The 18,075-nt window shown below is 40.4% G+C and overlaps 1 protein-coding gene across 1 annotated transcript in view; it reads left to right on the top strand.

Moving 5' to 3' along the window:
- The window catches only part of LOC143287346 (fidgetin-like protein 1), a 36,402-nt gene extending 19,397 nt beyond the window's left edge, over positions 1-17,005 (top strand). The window contains exons 10-18 of the mRNA XM_076595307.1: positions 156-282; positions 2,070-2,170; positions 2,872-2,951; positions 3,845-3,915; positions 8,702-8,863; positions 10,421-10,476; positions 13,282-13,445; positions 14,603-14,703; positions 16,552-17,005. Of these exons, the coding sequence (XP_076451422.1) occupies positions 156-282; positions 2,070-2,170; positions 2,872-2,951; positions 3,845-3,915; positions 8,702-8,863; positions 10,421-10,476; positions 13,282-13,445; positions 14,603-14,703; positions 16,552-16,674 (985 nt within the window). The 3' untranslated portion in view covers positions 16,675-17,005. The remainder of the gene's footprint in view (positions 1-155; positions 283-2,069; positions 2,171-2,871; positions 2,952-3,844; positions 3,916-8,701; positions 8,864-10,420; positions 10,477-13,281; positions 13,446-14,602; positions 14,704-16,551) is intronic.
- The last annotated feature ends 1,070 nt before the right edge of the window (positions 17,006-18,075 follow it).

Consider the following 18,075-nt stretch of genomic DNA (forward strand, 5'->3'; position numbering starts at 1 on the left):
CCAACCCCACACACATATATACAAAGATATATATATATATGTTCCAATATATACGTCTCAGCAGATAGTTTTCCTGACCATTCTGCAATGTCAGTCCCAGGTTTACCCCGATATACTATTTTTCTTTCAACACAACAACAATTTTGTTATTTCAGCGAGGGCGGCAGCAGTTACAATGCAAGAAGAGGAGGTGGGGGTGGAGAGCCAAGTAAACCTGAAGAGCCTGTGGATGAGCGACTCAAAGGCATTGAGCCCAAAATTGTTGAGCTGATCACTAATGAGGTGGGTGTTGTTGTTTGTTTGTTTTTTTACCTCCTTGTTCATGACTTCCCCAAGTCTCACACTTTTAGGGTGGAACTTTTTGACTCTGTGGGCGTAAGGGTCAGTTTCATTTCTCCTTTACTCTGATTTTTGTTTTGAGTGATGATATAGCTGTGTTTGTCTTTGATGTTTCTATTCTTCTTATTATTTTCTCTGATTCAGTTTCGAGAGAGATTTCTACTTGGTATAACTGTGTTTAACAGTGATGTTTTTATGGATTTTGCCTTCTCTTGTTTACTGGATTGAAAGGACTCTGAAAGTGACAAACTTTTATGGGTTAGTAACCAATCTTTTCTCTGTAACTAAGATAACTTCAAATGCATTTTGCTGCAAGTGCCTTCAGTGCTCACGGAGCATACAAGTACATACCACATGCAGGACAGTGTTTTGTTTGCAAAGTATGCACATCATGCAGGTACTCACCGAGTAGTGCCTCACATGTATCGGACACACAACTGGTCATATCCATGGACTGTCGCCCTTTTTACACAATTCTCTGGCACTGAACTGGTTATATACTTCTTTCAGCATTGTAATCTGCACTAGCACTGTATTGTTATATGTGTAGCTATATAGATTGGAAATTAAACTTTTTCTAAAAAAAATGTTGGAATTTTGTTAAACATAGGTAACACTCCATTGACATATCAAAAGTGGAGTATTGTATTTTGTTGATACACAAATGATAGTTAATCTGTTTTTCTGTTTCACACTTGTAATTTCTATAATTTCTTATCTGTTGATCTGGGTCAGTTTCTTACATGGCAGGTAGTGTCAAGAAGTAGTTTTGAAATTTTGGTGACTGGGTTTGGTTACATATATAAGAACACTGAACTGAAGTGACATGCACACAAATGTACATGTACATCGTGTCTGCATGCATATGAGTGCAAACTCATTGATACTGGGATTTTACTTTGAAAGTTCTGATTATTTTTTTTTTATCTCATTATGTTACATTGCAGAAACAAATTGAATGGATGTTAAAACTTCATGATCTTACACAGTTATTTTGAGTAAATTTCAGAAGTCTGCCTGAAGAAAAATTGAAAAGAGCTTTGTGCATGCGTGTGCATGTAAGTCATAAGCATGCATGCATGCACGCACACACTCACACTCTCACTCAGTCAGTTTCTTACTCAATCAGTCTCTTACACTCACTCACATTCACTCTTTCTCTTTCTCTCTCTCTCATTCATTCTCTCTCTCGCACTCATGGGGATGTGCATGCTTGGTATATAAGTGTTTCCATATCTCGCCACACGCTGACGTGGATTATGCTGTCTTTTTCATGTGTGTTTTGATCTGCATGGGTATACACATGAAGGTGAATGAGGCTCTGGTAGATGTGCATATATGTTGACGTGGGAGATTGGAAAAGCTGACTTCTGCCCTTAACCCATTGAAACCTGAGGAGTTTACAGTACAGCCTGGCAGGCTTCCATGCCATATTAATGCAGAAAATACACTGTTTTTCCTCCAAATTATGTGTGGACACATCCAAAAATACTGAAAAAGTAAGTTCCCTCTCTTTGCAGTTTAAGCCTATGTCGGAACGTGAGAACCGTTTTTGATAGACAAAGCGCAGGGCTCAATAAGTTAACCAACCAGGCGACGATTGTGGGTTTTAAACCTAGGACCCTCCGGCTGAAAGTCCAGTGCTCTAACCACTCAGCTTTTTTTGCCTGTCTAAGATGATTATTGAAACGGATCCGTAATACTCACATGATAATGTTGCATGTTCACAGATCATGGATCACAAACCACAAATGGACTGGGATGACATTGCTGGCTTACAGTTTGCCAAGAAAACCATCAAAGAGATTGTTGTCTGGCCAATGTTGCGTCCGTGAGTTCTCTTTTGTTCTGTCTGTTGTTTTGTTTAAACTGAAATATGATTTGACTGAAGTAGTATGAGGGAAAAAAAATAGATACCAGCTGTCAGGCATGGGCTCATATTTCTCTTTGTTACAAGCTTTGCCTTCTTCATGATGGATGTTTTTAATACCAGTGCATAGATGTGTCTGTGGATACATACAGTCAGTTGATGCTCCTATGTTTGAAAGCTCATGAGTGCATGGATATGCCTGCACTACCACCAGCATAGACACACACACACACACAAACACACTCTCAGTCACCTGTGAAAATACATGAATGTACTACTTTTTCTAATCTCTCTCTCCCTCTCTTTTTCTCTCTCTTTTTCTCTCACACACATGCATACGCATGATATGCAAGACCAGTTTCACAACTTACTAATTTTTTTTTTTTCGAAGGATTCAGATTATGTCTTGTATGTTTGTTTCTGCATTAACTCATGCCTTTTACTGTTTTATTTGATTTACCTTTCTTTTTTCTGTTACTTCTCTTTTCTTATGATTACAGAAACACATTGTGTGTGTGTGTGTGTGTGTGTGTGTGTGTGTGTGTGTGTGTGTGTGTGTGTGTGTGTGTGTATATATAAAATATTGCATTTTGATTTATTGAAAGTCTAAAATCACCAACATGGTGAAATGAACTGTGACAATATATTTATTTGATGTGCAGAGATATTTTCACAGGGTTGCGAGGTCCTCCCAAAGGTTTGCTTTTATTTGGCCCTCCAGGGACAGGCAAAACTTTGATTGGTAAGCATGTGCATATGTGTGTGTGAGTGTGTGTGTGTGTATTTGTGTGTGTGTGTGTGTGTTCAGGGGTAGAGGCATTGGGAGGAGGTTGGGAGGGGTGGGTGGGGGGGTGAGGCACTTAATTGCTGTGGATGATAGTGCTGCTTTTTTTCTACATTGATGATGATTGATGAGAAGGCAGAAGATGAAGGAAGGGAAAATGCAAAAGGGAAGTAATGTGTTCGTACAGTACACACGTGTGTGCATGTATGTGTACGGAAATGTTTGTACATTTATTTATGTCTGCTTGTCATTGTCCATTTATCAGTCTCCTCTGTCTCTGTCTCTGTCTCTCACTCTCTCTCTCTCTCCGAGTCCCTCAAGTCTGTACATGTGTGTGTGTGTGTGTGTGTTTGTGTGTGTGTGTGTGTAACACTTTATACACACTACACACACATACGAAGGCACAGTATCCCTACACCATTGGAAGGTTTGAAAGACAGTTTGTCATGTCAGTCCATAGTCTGTCTTAATCTGTCAACCGTTCCTGGCCAGTCCAGTCCATAGTCTGTCTTAATCCGTCAGCCGTTCCTGACCAGTCCAAACTGTGTTTCGGCTCATATATTCTGTCTTTCTCCATTTCCCTTTGCAAAGAAAAATCCACTTTTGAAGGGATTTTTTGATGTTGTTTAAAACCAGTTCAATTAAATTCACTTGTCTCGCCTTGCACGCAGAAAGTGAATTAGCTGTATATTTATAATTATGAATTCTGGCCTGTGATGTTTAGTTAATAAGAGCATGTTTTCTTTGTTAGAAATTAGGGTTTGTCCAAGATAACAGTTGAAAATTGTGTAGTAGGTGATTTGCTTCAGTGCAGTCTGTTTATTCTGACACTGATTTTAATTCATTGACAGGGAAGTGCATTGCCAGTCAGTCCAAGTCGACGTTCTTTTGTATCAGCGCCTCTTCTCTGACATCGAAATGGGTATGGTTGGCAGTATAACATATGTGTGTGCTCAGGTGCGGGTGTGGGTGTATCTGGGAGGGTGTGGCGTGGAATGTGGTGTGTGTGTTTTCTTTTTTCAGTTTGTCTTTTCAGCTTTTAATGATACTAGACATAAAAAAAACTAAAACAAAGACCTTTGTGTGTGTGTGTGTGATAAGGGAATTTCCAGTCTGCAATTCAGCCTGAACATAGAGAATATCAGGAATCAGATGTTTAGAGTATGGCTGCCTACATGGCAGGGTAAAAACGGTCATACAGGTAAAAGCCCACGTGTGTACATTCGAGTGAACGTGGGAGTTGCAGCCCATGAATGAAGATGAAGAAGATACTGATAGTATGGCATCACAGTGATGTTAAAAGTTTACAGTAGCATCATTGGTTTATCTACTGTCGAAAGCAGCCAGTCCAGAGTAGATTTCTTTGCTTGTTGTGTGAATGACAAGGCTATTTTTGGGTTGACTGCCTGTGTTTTATTGTTCCTGTCCATGATGAATTCTCACATAAGTATTTCATGTGAGAAATTTGCAGTCGCAAAGTGTAAAAAGCTTTTATTATATTTTGTCAGTAATTAAAGCAAGGTGTCATAAAAACAGTTTATGCAGATTTAATTTCTTTACTTGGAATAACTCCCTTTTTTTTATAATTTTTTTTACTAACCCATGCAACAAATGGACTATCAGTGGTGAAGAGTAGGGGAGAACATTCGCTGTTCCAAGACAGTTGAATAACACTGTAGGGTGCTCACTCACTCACTCACACTCACTCATTCCCTCGACTGCTGGGGTCGTTGGGGGGACATGAGGAAGATGTCATAGCTCGCCACACCGTTCTGTTGGCAGCTGTCGTGAGGAGATCGGGCATCGTCATTTTGGTCATTTTGGTCCATTCCTTGACGTTGTCGGACCAGCTCTTTCTCTGCCGCCCCCTTCTGCGCCCTCCCTCTACAGTCCCTTGCAGGATGGTTTTGGAGAGGGTGTTATGTCGTATGACGTGACCAAACCATGCCATCTTCCATCGTTTGACAGTCGCCAGCAGTGGTTCTTGGGGCCCAGCAAGGTTGCCGACCAGGTTCCGCACATAGTCATTGGTCTTGTGCTCCTTGTAGGAGATGTGTAGTAGTCTCCTCAAGCACTTGGTTTCGAATGCTGTTCCAAGACAGTTGAATAACACTGTAGGGTGCTCAGCTTCTTGCTAAGCTCTGCGCATGTGGACATGTTGTTTGTGACACCTGACACTTTGTGGACAGGTGGGGGGTGAAGGACAGAAATGAGTTCTAAAGGGTGCTCAGCTTCTCACTGAGTTCTGCTCAGTTCAGTTTCCGTTTCTCAAGGAGGCGTCGCTGCGTTCGGACAAATCCATTTACACGACACCACATCTGCTAAGCAGGTGTCTGACCAGCTGCATAACCCAACGTGCTCAGTCAGGCCTTAAGAAAAGAAAAACAGGAGAGGCAAGGCCTTCAAGACTCACTTGTGATACACTTAAAAAAAAAAAAAAAATCTAATCGTTAAAATGTGTTCTGTATTTGTTATTATAAAGCTTCGGGTTAAAAGAAAAAAAAAGTCCTAACAGCAGATTCGAACCCCGCATATTCGGATGAGAAGAAACTGTCTTATCCATTGCACTATCGTGGCTCCATAACTGACATTCAAAAATATAATATTTAAACATGCTTTTTTTAAAGGGCAATAAATCGATTGTGGTATTCGCAGTGAGAACACTGTTCAAATAATATTATTCTGGTGTATCTTGGGCATTAAAAAAATCTTTAAGGACAATTAAAAATTCTTTTTAAGTCCACAGTAAAGGAGACGTGGCTATCGCCGCAATCACACTGCAACATTTAGCCGTTTTCTCTGGATCTAGATAGATGTACAAGTTTACTTACACCCGGTTGACACAGTCGGTTCAATTTCTCTTTTATGTTCATTCTAGTTTTATAGTTTTACAGTTGATATGAAAATTGAGTATTTTGTTAAGCTAATAGCATGTAGAGCCAAGTACAAGTACTTCTAAACGTTGTATGAAGTGAAAAGGCCTTCATTTTGAGAAAAGTCAAGACTGGAAATTTTTGCGTTTCATCAAGGGCATTAACTCTCATGGTTTATTATTTATAACTGTGAATTCCGACTGATTCTATGGATATCTTTATGGCAGTTTGGGGCATAATCCAGTAAGTGATGAGGCGTTCACAAATCTTTCTCTGAATAAATATTTAACGGTCTCCTTCTCCAGCTTTCCATCACATGTTATCATGTATTGTTGATTGAATATAGGATTGAACGGGCAGGTCAGCAACTTGAAACAAAATGGCGTCATTCGCGTTCGCAAAGAATATGAGGATGCGCTTTGAATATATATAAATATGTGTACGCAATTGATTTTTGCCCATGACCTTCAGGGCTCAGCCAATAGATCTGTAAAGTCCACTCGTCGTATTGATTTTAGTATTTTCCGAAAAAGACCACTTGGGCGAATGAACATAGTGAAAGTCCTGTACACTGAGAGTAAAACACACAAGCTTTTTATGTATTGAGTATAATTTCAAAATGTAATGTTTAAGATGAGAAAGATCAGTTTAAAGCAAATGAAGTCCCCTAGCATTAATTACAGATTAATTTCCCTTTTTTACTATCTGCACCAAAACGTTTGCAAAATATAACTGCTTAGCAAAAGAAGTTCCTGTTTGAACAAAAAATGATAATAATGACTGCTCTTGTTGTTGGGTCAGAATATCAGATCAAAGTGCCAAGTTTAGAGAATACAAAAAATATAAATATAACAGTAATTGCAGTTTGCATATAATTAGGCTTCATTTTTTATTTTTTGTGCCCTTCCCAGATGTGCAATATTGTTTAAAACAAGATGACTGGAAAGAACTGAATTTTTCCTATTTTTATGCCTAATTTGGTGTCAACTGACAAAGTATTTGCAGAGAAAATGGCAATGTTAAAGATTACCACGGACACACAGACACACACACACACACAGACAACCGAACACCGGGTTAAAACATAGACTCACTTTGTTTACACAAGTGAGTCAAAAAGATAAATAAATGAATGAATAAATAAATAAATAAATATTTTTTTAGTTAAAAAAGTTGATGATAAAAATGAAAATAAATAATGATAATGATTATGATAATGATAATAGTAAGAATAATGATAATTAAAGATAAATAAAAAATAATAATAGAAATAGTAATAAAAGTAAAATGAAATATAAAATAGTAAAAAGTTCTGTGTGACATCTGGCCAAGTCACACAATGTGTGTGGACAGGTCAGGTAGACACAGTGTTTTGTTGTGTGACACCTGGCCAAGTCACACAATGTGTGTGGACAGGTGGGGTCAGGTCAGGTAGACACAGTGTTTTGTTGTGTGACACCTGGCCAAGTCACACAATGTGTGTGGACAGGTGGGGTCAGGTCAGGTAGACACAGTGTTGTGTGACACCTGGCCAAGTCACACAGTGTGTGTGGATAGGTGGGGTGAGGTGAGGTAGACAGTGTTGTGTGACACCTGGCCAAGTCACACAGTGTGTGTGGACAGGTGGGGTCAGGTGAGGTAGACACAGTGTTTTGTTGTGTGACACCTGGCCAAGTCACACAGTGTGTGTGGACAGGTGGGGTCAGGTCAGGTAGACACAGTGTTGTGTTGTGTGACACCTGGCCAAGTCACACAATGTGTGTGGACAGGTGGGGTCAGGTCAGGTAGACACAGTGTTGTGTGACACCTGGCCAAGTCACACAGTGTGTGTGGACAGGTGGGGTCAGGTCAGGTAGACACAGTGTTGTGTTGTGTGACACCTGGCCAAGTCACACAATGTGTGTGGACAGGTGGGGTCAGGTCAGGTAGACACAGTGTTGTGTTGTGTGACACCTGGCCAAGTCACCGAGTGTGTGTGGACAGGTGGGGTCAGGTCAGGTAGACACAGTGTTGTGTGACACCTGGGCAAGTGACACAGTGTGTGTGGACAGGTGGGGTCAGGTGAGGTAGACACAGTGTTGTGTGACACCTGGCCAAGTTACACAGTGTGTGTGGACAGGTGGGGTCAGGTGAGGTAGACACAGTGTTGTGTGACACCTGGCCAAGTTACACAGTGTGTGTGGACAGGTGGGGTGAGGTGAGGTAGACAGTGTTGTGTGACACCTGGCCAAGTCACACAGTGTGTGTGGACAGGTGGGGTCAGGTGAGGTAGACAGTGTTTTGTTGTGTGACACCTGGCCAAGTCACACAATGTGTGTGGACAGGTGGGGTCAGGTCAGGTAGACACAGTGTTTTGTTGTGTGACACCTGGCCAAGTCACCGAGTGTGTGTGGACAGGTGGGGTCAGGTCAGGTAGACACAGTGTTTTGTTGTGTGACACCTGGCCAAGTCACACAATGTGTGTTGACAGGTGGGGTCAGGTCAGGTAGACACAGTGTTTTGTTGTGTGACACCTGGCCAAGTCACACAATGTGTGTGGACAGGTGGGGTCAGGTCAGGTAGACACAGTGTTTTGTTGTGTGACACCTGGCCAAGTCACACAGTGTGTGTGGACAGGTGGGGTCAGGTCAGGTAGACACAGTGTTTTGTTGTGTGACACCTGGCCAAGTCACACAATGTGTGTGGACAGGTGGGGTCAGGTCAGGTAGACACAGTGTTTTGTTGTGTGACACCTGGCCAAGTCACACAATGTGTGTGGACAGGTGGGGTCAGGTCAGGTAGACACAGTGTTTTGTTGTGTGACACCTGGCCCATTCACACAGTGTGTCTGGACAGGTGGGGGAAGGAGAGAAGATGGTGCGGGGCCTGTTTGCCGTGGCCCGCTGTCACCAGCCGGCCGTCATCTTCATTGACGAGGTCGACTCTCTCCTCTCACAGCGGTCTGACGGGGAGCATGAGGCCTCACGCCGCATCAAAACGGAGTTTCTCGTGCAGCTGGTATGTGTGGGCTGGCAGTGGAGTGTGATGGTGTTTTTTTTTGTCTGTTTTGTTGTTGTTGTTTTTTGTTGTTGTTTTCCATGCGTTTTAACATGGTGTGTGTGTGTGTGTGTAAGGTTTGTCTTTTCTACGTTTGAACTTGATGTACGTAAGGTCCTTTTGTTTCATATCATTGTATGCTGCCTTCAGTTCATCATATATATTTATGTATTTTTGCTGTGTGTGTGTATGTGTTTTGTTTTTTTTGTTTTTGTTTTACATCTACTACAGCATCTGGTAGTCATCTGCTCTTTTTCTTCTTTTCCTTTTTTAAGCAAAACGTGGTGTAGCATATATTGATCAGTCTGCACACTTTGATGTGTAACTTTTGTTGCATCTAAAACATACTTGTCAGGAAGTTTAATTTGATTTGCTTTGTTGCAAATCATTATCATTAGCGTGTGTGTGTGGGTGTGCGTTTTTGCGTGTTTCGGAGACATCGTTGGACTGAAGTTGTGATTCAGTGAGTATGAATTGTTATTGTATCCTCCACACCCCAAAAGGGGCAAAAGGATTAAATTTCTTTGAATCTTTGATGCCTCTTTGAAACTGAAAGTGTATCCTACTGTCAGACGTTTTGTTGTCTCCGAGATGAGAAAGGAGTGAAGCATGAACAGCAAACTGAAATAGAGGAGACAAAAAGCTGCAGATAGAAATGGGTGGATCTGAATGATAAGCTTATTTAAACACGGAATGTATCCCCCAAAAAGTTATTTGAAAATGTTTTCCGTGTTTGTTTGTTGTTGTTTTTTGCCGTGTGTGAAACTTCTTCAGAATATGTAAGGTCTGACCAAATAAGATGTATGTGTGTAAGATTAGAAGGATCCAATCAAGTGAACCCATTTTCACACCACTTTTCAGCCCTGATTTGAAAATATGTATGATGATGATGACATGGATACTTATATAGTGCCTGTCCTTTGTCAGAGACCGAGCTCCAAACATTTTACAAACAGAGTCATTTAAATGCACAACAGGCAGCGTACCTGGGAAGAGCCGACTGATAGCTGCCATTGGGTGCTTAGTATTTGTTTCCTGTGTCATTCATTCAGGTTTCAGTCACACACACACACTCACACACACATACACACACAATCACTCTCTCTCTCTCTCTCTCTCTCTCTCTCCTCTCTCTCTCTCTCTCTCGCTCACTCACTCACACAGACGTTAACATTTTACGTGTATGACAGTTTTGTTTATTTACACTGCCATGTAGGCAGCCATACTCTGTTTTCAGGGGTGTGCATGCTGGGTATGTTCTTGTTTCCTTAACCCACCGAACACTCAAATGGATTACAGGATCTTAAACATGCGTATTTGGTTTTCTCCGTGCACATGCACAGGAATGGGGAGGGGTTCAGGCACTAGCAAGTTTGCACATAATGTTGAACTGGGAGAGATCAGAAAAATCTTCACCCTTTTAACCAAATGGCCCTGTGTAATCTGCTGGGCTATAAGCAACAAAGAGAAAAGGTAAATGAGATGATTAGTTTGTGACTGTGTCTGTTCTCTTTCCAGGATGGAGCCACAACAGAGTCAGAGGATCGCATTCTGGTGATCGGTGCCACTAACAGGTTGAAAGCATAGTTGTTGTCCTCTGCTGTCGTTTGTTGGGGTGCCACATGTTTCTCATGCACCTGTTTTGCCTACGCTTTGTTCTCCCAAACCGGCTCTCTCCTTTTACATCTTTGTGTCATCAGGGTCATTTCGCTGACATGAGCATATTCATTTTACCCACACACCCGCGTTGGTTTCGCCAACAGCTGAAGTCATGCTCACGTTTCCTGATTGAAACTTTAACATCTAAAACAGAATCAGGCCATGCGTTTTGCATGGATACATCTTTATTCACCCAACTGGAGATTCATTATTGATTGTACAATCAAACACAACCGTGAATATATATATGCATTAGTGATAGGACAATTAAAATTTAGACTGAATTTGCATTCAGTCATCCGTAGTCTGGTGCACAAGGTGTAGGCAAAGCGGATGTACTTACAGTCTGGTAGCAAAACATGCGCAGGGAAAATGCCATGCACTAGTTTGGTCTCTGCACTGCTTGTTAACATGTTATCCCTCTTGGTCTGTGGTGGAATATGTGAATGAGTGCATGCAGATATGTATACTTGTATGCATTTGTGTATATGTAAGTGTTTGTGGAAGTAGGAAAGGGGAGGGGAGGGAGGGAGGCAGACTGGATGGGATGTTTGGGAGTGTTTATGAATAGCGTTATTGTTTTTGTTGCAAGCTGTATGCGTGCATGGTTGTGCGAGTGGATGGTATGTATATTTCTGTGTGTGTGTCTGTTTTTCCATGCATTGATATGTCTGTGTTTAGGTGTGTGTGTGTGTGTGTGTGTGTTACTGTGTGAATTCATTGTCACATTTATTTGTATTATTATTATAATCTGTTATTGGGAAGTGCTCTGAACACTTTGATGATACAAAATGAATATGCTGAAGAAAATATTCATTATCATTATTCTTTATTACTTACTTATTCATCAGTAGTTTTCGTAAGTACGTACTCCACTGTTGTTTGGTCTTTTATTTATTTGTAATCTATTGTTTTTTGTGCATAAGACATGGAAAAGATACTGCAAAAGAGAGATTTAATTGTGTTGTTCAAAGACAAGAGTGATAAAACAGATTTAAGTGGTGGTGTAGCGTTATTGTTATCCCCTTCCCTGCTGTAGTGTCTGTATTCCATGTCATTTGTCAAGACTATTAAAGTAATTTAGGCAGGTCGCAACTCAGAGTGCCAGAAATGGTGCAGGTATGGCTTATTAAGTCAGCCCGCACTGTCAGGGGTGCTGCTTCCATCCCTCCTCTAGGCAGGTTTTTTTTTTTCTTCTTGTATGTTTTGTTTGGAGATGATTCTGATTTCCATGATGTTTTGACATGTTTATTCATTAAAAAAAAAAATCTAAACTGAAAAATATTTCTAGTTTCCATAATGTGTTCTCATGTTTTGGAGTTTTGTGAGTCACACGGTTGGATTTTTTATTTAGCTGGGGGTCGTGATTTGGCCCTGAGTGGTCAGCTGAACCATAAGCAATAATGATGATAATAATGGACATCTGTGTAGCATGTATCTTCAGAAATACTGCTCGATAATAATGGACATCTGTGTAGCATGTATCTTCAGAAATACTGCTCGATAATAATGGACATCTGTGTAGCATGTATCTTCGGAAATACTGCTCGATAATAATGGACATCTGTGTAGCATGTATCTTCAGAAATACTGCTCGATAATAATGGACATCTGTGTAGCATGTATCTTCAGAAATACTGCTCAAAGCGCTTTACATTTCATTCCCTTCTCCCTGCCCCCCCCCCCCCCCCCCCTCCCATCAATACCCCCTCCCTCCCACTCACACACTGAAGCATGTGCCAGATTGCACTCATGCAACTGAACATTGGAAACCACCCACCCCTCCCATGACGCCCTTCAGAAAACGCATCCCTACACATTCAGGCACGTACACACACACACAAATGCACGGATAATTATTTGCTAGCACCCAGCCACACACACATGGCAAACGGCTTCCCCACAATAAAACATGCATTTAAAACCAGGTCAAACCAAGACCAGCACTGAAAAATTACTGTTGTTTGAAAAGATGTGTTTTCAGAGCAGGCTTAAAAGATTTCGGTAATGTCAAATGTCAAGTTCACATGTTTAATCCATACTTCTTTTTCAGTGTTTTTGTTTGTTGTTTTTTTTGTCATGGTTTTTACTGGAATAATTGTGGTTTTTCTCATTTACTTTTGAATTCTTTTTGACTTACTTGTGCAAACAAAGTGAGTCTATGTTTTAACCCGGTGTTCGGTTGTCTGTGTGTGTGTGTGTCCGTGTGTTTGTGTGTCTATGTGTCCATGGTAAACTTTAACATTGACATTTTCTCTGCAAATACTTTGTCAGTTGACACCAAATTTGGCATAAAAATAGGAAAAATTCAGTTCTTTCCAGTCATCTTGTTTAAAACAATATTGCACCTCTGGGATGGGCACAAAAAAATTTAAAAAAAGAAGCCTAATTATATGCAAAGTGCATTTACTGTTATATTTATATTTTTTTTATTCTCTAAACTTGGCACTTTGACCTCTTATTCTGACACAACAACAAAAGGAGTCATTATTATCATTTTTTGTTCAAACAGGAACTTCTTTTGCTAAGCATGGAATTTTTATTTATTTTGCAAACGTTTTGATGCAGATAGTAAAAAAGGGAAATTAATCTGTAATTAATGCTAGGGGACTTAATTTATCACAAGTGAGTCTTGAAGGCCTTGCCTCTCTTGTTTGAATTTGTTTATTTTTGCTATAGTGTTTTTTGCTAGATTCATTGATGTCCCTTTCCTTCCCCAGACCTCAGGAGATCGATGAAGCGGCCAGGAGGAGGTTCGTCAAGAGGCTGTACATTCCGCTCCCAGAACAGGTTGCCAGGCAACACATCGTGCAGCGCCTCATGTCCAAGCAGAAGTGTCAGCTAACAGAGGCAGATATCTCCGCCGTCGGACACAGAACGGACGGTAAGGAAGAAAGTTTGGAAAAAAAAAAAAATGGAATGATTGGAGTGACGTCGTACAGATTCTTTTATGATGTGTGGTTTGAAAGTTTGTCAGTTGATATATATATATATATGTGTGTGTGTGTGTGTGTGTATATATAGAGAGAGAGATCTGATGATGATATAGACCAAGCTCTAAGCACTTCACAAATACGGGGTCATTTGCACAACAGGCTGCCTACCTGAGTAGAGCCAGGTTGGTGCTCATCATTCATTTCCAGTGTCATTCAGTCATATTTCAGGCACACATGCACTCACACTCAGACAGACATATAACATTTTACATGTATGACCGTTTTGTTTGTTTACCCTGCCTTGTAGGCAGCCACACTCTATTTTTGGGGGTGTGGATGCTGGGTATGTTCTTGTTTCCGTAATCCACCAAACACTCACATGGATTACAGGATCTTCACAGGATCTCTTCACAAAATTGATTGCTATATATATAAATTTATTATTTATTTTCGAAGTGTGTTCATTTGTTCTTTTTTTTTTTTTTCTTCTTTGCCATTTACACTGGGAGATTAACCATGTAATGGAATGGGTGATTTTCTGGAGAGGTTCAACCGGGTATTAAGGATTGTCTTTCAGGGTAGTTGGTTTTCATTTGTTTATTCCACACGCTTGGTAACCGTTTGCTTGCTTAGCAAATTTGTGTTCATTCGTGCGAGAATCTTTAAAAAAAAAAAAAAAAAAAGATTTATTGTATGCATCCATGTGATGTAACCTAGGATTGTTCTTCTTCTGCATTCATGGACTGTTACTCCCACATTCACTTTTGTATACGAGTGGGTTTTTATTTGTCTGCTTTTACTATGCCATGTAGTGATACTTTTCCATGTTCACATGTTTGATGTTGCTTTTTAGATTAGGTTCAACATTGAAAAATATGACCCCCCCGCCAAAAAAAAAAAAATGCTCACCATTTGAAGAAGTTTTGAAGAAGTAGCTGTTGCTTTGGTTGCTTTGAATATATAATAAGTATTTCATTGTTTGCGTATAGATATTCCATTGTTTGTTTGAATGTTTCTTTAACTTTCATGGATTGCTGTATCGATATTCCATTGTTTGCTTGTCACATTCATGTACAGATTGCTGATTCTAATCGGTCATGGGCAGGTTACTCTGGAGCAGACATGGCCAACTTGTGCCGCGAAGCAGCCCTGGGGCCGATACGGAGCATTCCGTTTGAGCAGATGGAGTACATACAGCCAGAGCAGGTAAACAGATTGAATAACTGGATCACCTTTTGTTTGGTGTCATGTGTGTGGAGGAGGGGGGTAGAGGAGGTGCAGGGTAATGTGTGTGGTGTGTGTGTGTGTGTTGGAGCTCATGTACGTTTATATGTATTTAACTGTGCTTTCATATCTGTGAAACTGCATGTTTGGTGCATATCTGTTATGCATGTGTGGGTGTATGTGTGAATGTGTGTCTTCATGTTTATTTATTTGCTTATTTATCATCATTGTTATCTTATTTATCTATTTATTTATTTATTTATTATTATTATTTTATTATTACTACTACCTTTTTTTTCTTTTTTTTTAATTATAATTATTATTTATTTATTTATGTAAGCTTATCTATTATTTATTCACCTTTTTTTTTCTCTCAAGGCCTGACTAAGCGCGTTGGGTTACACTGCTGGTCAGGCATCTGCTTGGCAGATGTGGTGTAGCGTATATGGATTTGTCCGAACGCAGTGACGCCTCCTTGAGCTGCTGAAACTGAAACTGAATTGGTGTCATGTGCTGCATCGTGTCAAACAGATGTAAAGTCGGCACGTCCATTGGCCCTGTGAACCAAATCTTGTGGCTAACACAGTACAAGGATACCCCCACCAAGTCCATCCATCCTGTCAGACTGATGCAAACTAGGCCTATTTGTTTGCTCTGTTGGCAAAATTTTGCAGCAAACGCATTACTAAGACGTCTTCATCAGGCTCCTTATCTGCAACATGGATTGGTAATCTGTGACGGAACAACCAACTCTTGGTACACTACAAGACTACAGTTATTGCTGAATGAATTCTTACCTGCAGATGATTCAAGTTAAAAAAAACAAAAAAAGATTGGTGCTAAAATTGCAAACTGTTTCATGGAAAGTAAATAATATTGCAACATATCAGGAAAAATTTAGCCTTTCCTTTTTGTTCCTTGGTCACAAGTCATTCTTGTCTTATTCAAAAAAAAAAATTAAAAAAAAAAAAGTTCCAAGGTGTTTAAATAAATCTGAATGCAAAACTTACAAAGATCAAACAAAGCTGCAAAATCTGTTATGTGTGCTAAAGTGCATTCTGCACACAGAAACTTGGCCATAGTTGCTTCTGTTTTTTTTGTTTGTTTTTTTTCTTCAGAAGTTAAAAGCCACCAGCCCAACAAAATGGTAAAAATGTGTGTGTATACGTATATGTTTTATGTGTATCCATGTTAGTGTTCCAACATTTTTTTCCAGCACCCATGTTAAATGTTCAAACATTTTTTTTTATTCATATCCATGTTAGTGTTGAAATATTCTTATCCATATCTGTGTTTGAGTTCAGACATTTTTATCTGTAATCATGCTAGTCTTGATGTTTTTATCCAGTTCCAGTTTACAGTTTCAATTTCTCAAGGAGGCATCACTGTGTTCACATACTACACTATATCTGCTAGACAGATGCCTGGCCAGCAACATAACCCAACACACTTAGTCAGGCATCGAGTGCATACTTTTATATTTGTTTACCTATCAGGCTGGATTTCTCCTACAGAATTTTGCCAGCAGACAACACTCTCGTTGCCATGGGTTCTTTTTCAGTGCGCCAAGTGCGTGCTGCACAAGGGACCTCGGCTTATCATCTCATCCGAAAGACTAGATGCTCAGTTTGTTTTTCCAGTTAAACTTGTTAGAAAGGGCGAGAGCGGGATCTGAACTCACACCCTCACAGACTCTCTGCATTGGCAGCTGAGTGTTAGTGTTGAAATGTTGTTATCCTTATCCATGTTAGTGTTCAAGCAGTTTTGTTTCTATGTATATTTAGTGTCATTTGAAATGCTTTTATCCATACCGTGTGTTCATTACATCAGGTGCCTCCCATCACCATGAAGGACTTTGAGGCAGCCTTGCCGCAGGTACGGCCCAGCGTCTCTGAGAAAGACCTGGATGTCTACATCACCTGGAACAACACCTACGGCAGCTTTGGGCAGTGATACTGGGCAGAGAGTGAAGTGTGTGTGTGTGTGTGTGTGAGAGTGTGTGCGTTATCTGTACATAACACAGTGTGCAGCTGTGAATTAAGTGCTGTTTCCACCATCTGTGATTGCTGGGGTGTGCATTCAGTCTGTAAATTGTGGTGTATACCATCTGTGAAGTAAAGTAGGATGTTTACCATCTGTGAAGTAAAGTGGGGTGTATACCATCTGTGACGTAAAGTGGGGTGTGCACCATCTGTGAAGTAAAGTGGGGTGTATACCATCTGTGACGTAAAGTGGGATGTACACCATCTGTGAAGTAAAGTGGGATGTGCACCATCTGTGAAGTAAAGTGGGATGTACACCATCTGTGAAGTAAAGTGGGATGTACACCATCTGAAGCAAAGTGGGGTGTACACCATCTGTGTAGTGAAGTGGGATGTACACCATCTGTGAAGTAAAGTGAGGTGTGCACCATCTGTGAAGTAAAGTGGGGTGTGCACCATCTGTGAAGTAAAGTGAGGTGTACACCATCTGTGAAGTAAAGTGGGGTGTGCACCATCTGTGAAGTAAAGTGAGGTGTGCACCATCTGTGAAGTAAAGTGGGATGTACACCATCTGTGAAGTAAAGTGGGATGTGCACCATCTGTGAAGTAAAGTGGGGTGTATACCATCTGTGTAGTAAAGTGGGGTGTGCACCATCTGTGTAGTAAAGTGAGGTGTATACCATCTGTGAAGTAAAGTGGGGTGTATACCATCTGTGAAGTAAAGTGGGGTGTGCACCATCTGTGAAGTAAAGTGGGATGTACACCATCTGTGAAGTAAGTGGGGTGTACACCATCTGTGAAGAAAAGCAGGGTGTATACCATCTGCGAAGTAAAGTAGGATGTATACAACATGCCGTTTTCATCACTCAAAAAGTCAACCTGGTTGTACGAAAAAAAGACAGTCAGCACCAGTAAAAACAAGAGAGGCAAGGCCTTCAAGACTCACTTGTGATACACTTAAAAAATTTTTTTTAAAATCTAATCGTTAAAATGTGTTCTGTATTTGTTATTATAAAGCTCCGGGTTGAAAGAAAAAGAAAAAGAAAAAAGTCCTAATGGCAGATTCAAGCCCTGCATGTTCGGATGAGAAGAGAAGAAACTGTCTTATCCATTACACTATCGTGGCTTCTTAACTGACGTTCAAAAATATAATATTTGAACATACTTTTTTAAAAGGCAATAAATTGATTGTGGTACACGCAGTGAGAATGCTGCTCAAATCATATTATTCTGGTGTATCTTGGGCATTAAAAAAATCTTTAAGGACAATTAAAAATTCTTTTTAAGTCCGCGGTAAAGGAGACGTGGCTATCGCCGCAGTCACACTGCAACATTTAGCCGTTTTCTCTGGATCTAGTTAGATGTACAAGTA

This window comes from Babylonia areolata, chromosome 11 (genome assembly GCF_041734735.1).
Source record: "Babylonia areolata isolate BAREFJ2019XMU chromosome 11, ASM4173473v1, whole genome shotgun sequence".
Classification (NCBI taxonomy): domain Eukaryota; kingdom Metazoa; phylum Mollusca; class Gastropoda; order Neogastropoda; family Buccinidae; genus Babylonia; species Babylonia areolata.